Here is a 6,957-nt window from a genome sequence, read left to right as displayed (position 1 = left end):
ATCTGGAGCCTTGGACGAGAGACAAAAAAGGTATGTTCATTCCTTCTGGCAAAGCTCAGAGACAGAACTGCAGTTCCTGTCTGGATAAAAGCAAATAAAAAAGGGGTATTTGTTGATTTATGAAAAAGTTGTAAAGAGAGAAAAAAGAGATTTACTTATACACTTTTTGCAGAGGGTACAGCCAACTGTGCTCAGGGCTTACTTGTGTCTCTGTACTTAGGGATTGCTCCTGGTTGGGAGTCCACCTGGTATATTGAGTATCAAATCCAAGTTGGAAATTACTATATAACCTATCTGGCCCCAGAAATTGTGATTTAGTGTTGATCTCAGAGGTTTTGATTTTAGGGTAATGGGCAGCTTTGTAAGTAGATAGTTAATAATTTAATAATGAGCAAGCTTTCAAGGTTTTGAATATAAATGGAGCTGGTTTTATATTTGCCTTTAAAAACACATGTCTTGGGACTAGAGCGATAGTACAGTCGGTAAGGTTCTGCCTGCGGCTGTCAGGATCTGATTACCAGCATTTCCTATGGTCAACCTGAATATCACCAGGAGTGATTGCTGAGTGTAGAATCAAATATAAACCTGAGCATCATCAGAGGTGGCACCAATGCCAACAAAATGTGTCATCCCTAGATAAGAAAATCAGGTAAAGAGAAGCAAGAATGTGCATTGTTATAGTATCAGAATATAATTCTGTTGTTATGTATCAGAATATAACTTCTTGTGTCCTAAATGTAAAAAACATGGGTAGAAAGAAATGAGAAAAGTGCTGATGAGGAAATTTGTTATCAGTATGTTGATAAGCTGTTACCTGATTTGAAGAGCAAGGTAAATGAAAGAAAAAGGAAAAGTGATGTTTTAATTTTGCATCTCAGTCATAGGCATATAATAATGATATCATTTATTTTTATTTATTTTTTCTTTTTTAAAAATTTATTTATTTTTTAATTAGTGAGTCACAGTGTGGGTACAGTTACAGATTCAAACATTTTCGTGCTTGTTTTTCCCTCATGCATGTTTAAAAGCTCATCTCTCCACCAGTGTCCATTCTCCACCACCAATGAACCCAATATCCTTTTTCCCAAGAATTGTTTTAGCTATCCATGGGCGTTTATTGTTCCATATAAATTCCAGGATTGCTTGATCCATTTCTTTGAAGAATGTCATGAGTATCCTTATAGGGATCGTGTTAAATCTGTATAATGCTTTGGGGAGTATTACCATTTTGACAATGTTGATTCTCCCTATCCATGGGCAGCGGATATGTTTCCATTTCATCATGTCCTCTTTTATTTCATGGAGTAGCGTTTTACAGTTTTCTTTGTAGAGGTCCTTTACTTCTTTAGTTAAGCTGATTCCAAGGTATTTGATTTTCTGGGGCACGATTGTGAACGGGATTGCTTTTTTCATGTCCCTTTCCTCTGTCTCACTGTTTGTATATAGGAAGGCCATGGATTTTTGGGTATTGATTTTATAGCCTGCAACTTTACTGTACAGGTCAATTGTTTCTAAGAGTTTCTTAATAGAGCTTTTAGGCTTCTCTAAATATAGTATAATATCATCTGCGAATAGTGAGAGCTTGATTTCTTCCTTTCCTATCTGAATCCCCTTAATATCTTTTTCCTGCCTAATGGCTATTGCTAGTATTTCCAGTACTATATTGAAGAGAAGTGGTGAGAGTGGGCATTCTTGTCTTGTCCTTGATCTTAGAGGAAAGCCCCTTAGTTTTTCCCCATTGATGATAATGCTTGCCATAAGTTCGTGGTAGATGGTTTTGACTATCATGAGGAAAGTTCCTCCAAAACCCATTTTGGTGAGGGTTTTTTATCATGAACAGATGTTGGATCTTGTCAAATGCTTTCTCTGCATCTTTTGATATGATCATATGGTTTTTATCTTTATTTTTGTTGATATGATGGATTATGTTGATTTATTTCCGAATGTCAAACCATCCTTGCATCCCCGGGATGAATCCCACTTGGTCATGGTGTATGATCTTTTTGATGAATTGTTGGATTCTATTTGCTAGCATTTTGTTGAGGATCTTCGCATCGGTGTTCATCAGGGATATTGGTCTATAGTTTTCTTTGTTAGTGATATCTTTGTTTGCTTTTCGTATTAGGGAGATATGTGCCTCATAGAAACTGTTTGGGAGGATTCCTGTCTTTTCAATTTCCTGAAAAAGCTTGAGTAGAACCGGCAACAAGTCTTCTTTAAATGTTTGGAAGAATTTGCCAGTGAATCCATCTGGACCTGGGCTTTTGTTTTTTGGAAGACTTTTGATTACAGTTTCAATTTCCTTGATATTTATGGGTCTATTCAGGTATTTCAAGTCTTCTTGGTTCAGTCTTGGGAGATTGTGAGAATCAAGGAATTCGTCCGTTTCTTTTAGGCTCTCTTGTTTTGTGGCATACAGACTTTCAAAGTAGTCTCTGATGATCTTTTGAATCTCCTTGGTTTCTGTTGTGATGTCCCCCTTTTCATTTCTGATTCTGTTTATTAGAGTTTTTTCTCTCTCTTTGTTTGTCTTGCTAGCGGTTTATCAATCTTATTTGTTTTCTCGAAGAACCAGCTCTTTGTTTCATTGATCTTTTGAATTGTTTTTCGGGTTTCCATATCATTAATTTCTGCTCTAAGTTTTATTATTTCTTTCCTTTGATCTGGTTTGGGTTCCTCTTTCTGGTCCTTTTCTAAGGCCTTGAGCTGCAAAGTCAAGCTATCTATATAGGCCCTTTCTTCCTTTCTGAGGAAAGCTTGCAGAGCTATAAATTTTCCCCTTAACACAGCTTTAGCTGCGTCCCATAGGTTCTGATAGCTTGTGTCTTCATTCTCATTTGTTTTGAGGTATTTTTTGATTTCTTCCTTGATTTCCTTTGTGACCCACTCATTGTTCAATAGTGAGTTGTTTAATTTCCAAGTGTTTGATTTGGTTCTCTGCATCTGTATGTGATTAACTTCCATCTTCAGTGCATTATGGTCTGAAAAGATAGTTGATACAATTTCTATCTTCCTGATTCTAGTAAGGTATAATTTGTGACTCAGAACGTGGTCTACTTTGGAAAATGTTCCATGTGCGCTGGAAAAGAATGTGTATTCTTTCTTTTTGGGGTGTATAGCCCTGTATAGGTCTAATAGCCCTGTCTCTTCCATTTCTTCCTTTAGAACCATCCCTTCCTTGCTGAGTGTTGTTCTTGTCGATCTATCCAGAGCTGATAAGGCAGTGTTGAAGTCTCCAACTACTATCGTGGTGCTAGTTATGTCCTCCTTAAATTCTGTTAGGAGTTCTTTTATGTATTTAGCTGGTCATTCATTAGGTGCGTATACATTTAATAGTGTGATTTCTTCCTGTTGTACATATCCCTTGATGAATAGAAAATGACCTTCGCTGTCCCTTCTGATCTCTTTCAGCCTGAAATCTATGTTGTCGGATACTAGTATGGCCACCCCCACTTTTTTGAGGGAGCTGTTTGCTTGCAGGATTGTTTTCCATCCTTTGATTTTGAGTCTGTATTTGTTCTGACTATTCAGATGTGTTTCTTGTAGGCAGCAGAAAGTTGGGTTTTAGTTTCCCAATCCATTTTGCCAGTCTGTGCCTCTTGACTGGTGCATTTAGACCGTTAACATTAAGAGAAATTATTGTCATGGGATTTTGTGCCATTTTTCTGTAGGGTTTGTTGTTCTTGTAGGTTTTTTCCTTGTCTTATAGTAGCCCATTGAGTCCTTCTTTTAAGTTTGGTCTTGAGTCTATGAAGTTCCTGAACTGTTGCTTCTCCGTGAAATAGTGTACAGTTCCTTCAAGTTTAACTGAGAGTTTAGCCGGGTAAAGTATTCTTGGTGAGGCATTCATTTCATTAAGTGTTTTCACTATATCCCACCATTGTCTTCGTGCTTGGAAGGTTTCTTCTGATAGGTCTGCTGTGAATCTAAGGGGTGCTCCTTTGTATATGATTTCCTTCTTTGATCTTGCTGCTTGCAGTATTGTGTCTCTATCCACGGCATCCATCATTCTGACTATGATATGCCTTGGGGATTTTTTATTTGGGTCCCTTTTAGCTGGCACCCTTCAGACTCCTTGGATCTGGATATCTGCATTCTCTAGCTCTGGCAATTTCTTAGCAATGATGTCTTTAATTGTGATTTTTTCCATTGGGATTGGTTCCCTGTGTTTCTGGTACTCCAATGATTCTTATGTTATTTCTCTTGAGGTCATCCCCTAGGACTCTAATTCCTTCTACATCCATTTTGAGGTCTTTTACCATTATTTGTTGTTGCCTATATGCTTTCTGCAGCTCGTCTTCAAGCTCACTGATTCTGTCTTCAGCTGTAGTCATTCTATTATTGACTCACTGATTCTGTCAGAAGCTGTAGTCATTCTACTATTGAGGGCTTTTACCGAGTTTTTTATTTGATCTACTGATTCTTTTAATTGTGTCACTTCTGTTTGTAGCTTTGAAATTTCTGCTCTCATTTCTTCCTGGATTATCTTGGTGGACCGTTCCAATGCTGCATCCATATCCTCCCTTAATTTATTGGATGTTCGTTCCATAGTTGCTTTGAGTTTGTGAAACATCTTCACGATTTTCTCTCTGAATTCTTTATCTGAGAGGAGGTTGTATTTCTGGGAAGTCACTGCTGAGGTTACTGAGATCCTCCCTTTCATCTCTCCTGGTGGTGGGGATTTTCTCTGCTTCTTCATGTTGTTATGGGCTTTACTATCAGGTGCTCTCCTTATGTTGAGAGGGGCCTCAGCTGAAGACGTGGGGCTATGATCTTTTTACAAAGAACTTGATGTGCAGCTTGCTGTGTTCACTGACAGTTTTTGTGAAATTGGGATAGGATAGGCTAGTTGACTATTAACATATAGTGATTAAGATGACCAGGGTATTCTTCAGAGGAATAGATTTTTTCGATTGTGGCCAAAGCACAATGCATGGAATGGGAGAGATAACTGCTGCCGCTGCTCCAGAAGGAGGCCATGCCCCCTGGTGTGTGGACACACCCCTAACAACCTGGTAAGAGGGAGGGGTCAGGGCCACCACGAAGTGACTGAGAGGCATGAGGCAGGTCTGGGGGTTTCAGGGCTCCAGACCGTGGGCGGGGGGCGATCCAATAATGATATCATTTAAAAAAAATGACAAATCTGGGTGATGATGATATTTTCAAAGAAATGACAATTCTGACTAAACAAAACGCTGTCATCCAGAAAAGGGACTATTCATTAAATCATTTTGAAATTTTGAATAGTCCTTCTTCCTTTATGAAATACATTAAGTTTAATGAAGGGATAGTCATGACTGATTGATCTGGCTCAGTGAAATATTTTATTGCTCTCTTGAGGGACTGAAGAATATATGATAGTCATACATATTCTGTGTACCTTCTGAATAAAACTGTATGTCGATCTCCTTACAGGATAGCGGTTGTTCCATATATCCATGGAAAATATCCACCACAACAGCTCAGACTTGCCTTCTTTCATCCTGACAGGGCTCCCAGGACTGGAGGCCTCCCAACACTGGATATTTCTGCTTCTTGGTGCCCTTTATTTTGTCTCCATTGTGGGTAATGCCCTTATCCTTTTCATTGTCAAGGAGGAGCAGAGCTTGCATCAGCCTATGTACTATTTCTTGTCTCTGCTGTCAGTGAATGATATAGGGGTGTCCCTTTCCACTCTGCCCACGGTGTTGGTCACATTTTGCTTCCATGTGAGGAAGATCAGTTTTGATTCCTGTATGTCTCAGATGTTCTTTATACACTTTTTCTCCTTCTTGGAATCAGGGATCCTACTGATCATGAGCTTTGACCGCTATGTGGCCATTTGTAACCCCTTGCGCTATGCTACAGTGCTCAGTGACGCCCGAGTGGTGCGCATGGGCATATCTGTTATTATCCGCAGTTTCTGTGTGGTTTTCCCACTACCTTTTCTTCTGAAAAGGCTGCCGTTCTGCAAGGCCAACATACTTTCCCATGCCTACTGTCTGCATCCAGATCTGATCCGGCTGCCCTGTGGCGACATCACCATCAATAATTCTTTTGGTTTATTCATCGTCATTTCAAACTTTGGTCTGGACTCTGCACTCATTCTCCTTTCTTACGTTCTCATACTGCGTTCAGTACTTGCTATTGCCTCAAAGGAGGAGCGGTTAAAGACACTTAACACGTGTGTGTCACATATGTGTGCTGTGCTCATCTTTTATGTACCCATGGTTAGTGTGTCCATGGTTGCTCGTTACGGGCGGCATGCCCCAGAATATGTGCACACACTCATGTCCCTTATTTATCTTTTTGTGCCGCCAATGCTCAATCCTGTCATCTATTCCATCAAAACTAAAGAGATCCGTCGAAGGCTTTTTAAAATACTACTGGGCACCAAGTTTTAAGCAGCAAGAAATTTTAAAGATTAAATCGTCTGAGAAAATTCAATATCACAATAAATTTGAGGCTTAAACAATTGCTTTCAGAAAATCTTTAGACTTTTCTTCCAGGAAATAAAGTGTTACTACTATTTATGCCTTTGAATGTCTGATTAACACTGACAAATGCTGAGACTGAAGCCACCAAAAGTTGGTGAAGTGAAGTGGGTTATAATAAAAAAAAATTAACTATAGCAAATACAACTCCTCTATTTTTTTAAGTTTGGGAGTGTGTACTTCTAATAATTCTCTCATTTAGTCAGTGTATATTGCTCTTGTTTCCTATAAAATGCTTTTTAGTGTCATTTAATCCCACCTTTTGTTTTTATTCTACATATGTTTTTGATATTAAAACTATGATTCAACTCTTTTAGTTTTTCGTATTTATCGAAAAGTATTGAAATTAGTATATCAAGGATATATTACTTTTCATGTTCATTGTAGCACTAGCAATATTTGAGAAAAACTTAAATCTCATAAGCTAAAAATATGCAAAGAAAATATGCATACACAGTGCAGTATTAGCCTGAAAAGAAAAGGA

General features: G+C 38.5%; 1 protein-coding gene across 1 annotated transcript; it reads left to right on the top strand.

Moving 5' to 3' along the window:
- Window positions 1–5,438: 5,438 nt before the first annotated feature.
- On the top strand, window positions 5,439–6,383 carry OLR145_2 (olfactory receptor 51I2). Its single transcript, XM_004618254.2, has one exon. The coding sequence runs from the start codon at window positions 5,439–5,441 to the stop codon at window positions 6,381–6,383; it is 945 nt and encodes a 314-aa protein (XP_004618311.2).
- The last annotated feature ends 574 nt before the right edge of the window (window positions 6,384–6,957 follow it).

The sequence above is a fragment of the Sorex araneus genome, chromosome 6 (genome assembly GCF_027595985.1).
Source record: "Sorex araneus isolate mSorAra2 chromosome 6, mSorAra2.pri, whole genome shotgun sequence".
NCBI classification, from domain to species: domain Eukaryota; kingdom Metazoa; phylum Chordata; class Mammalia; order Eulipotyphla; family Soricidae; genus Sorex; species Sorex araneus.
Note: the sequence above shows the minus strand (reverse complement) of the source record. Positions and strands in the feature narration are given on the sequence as shown.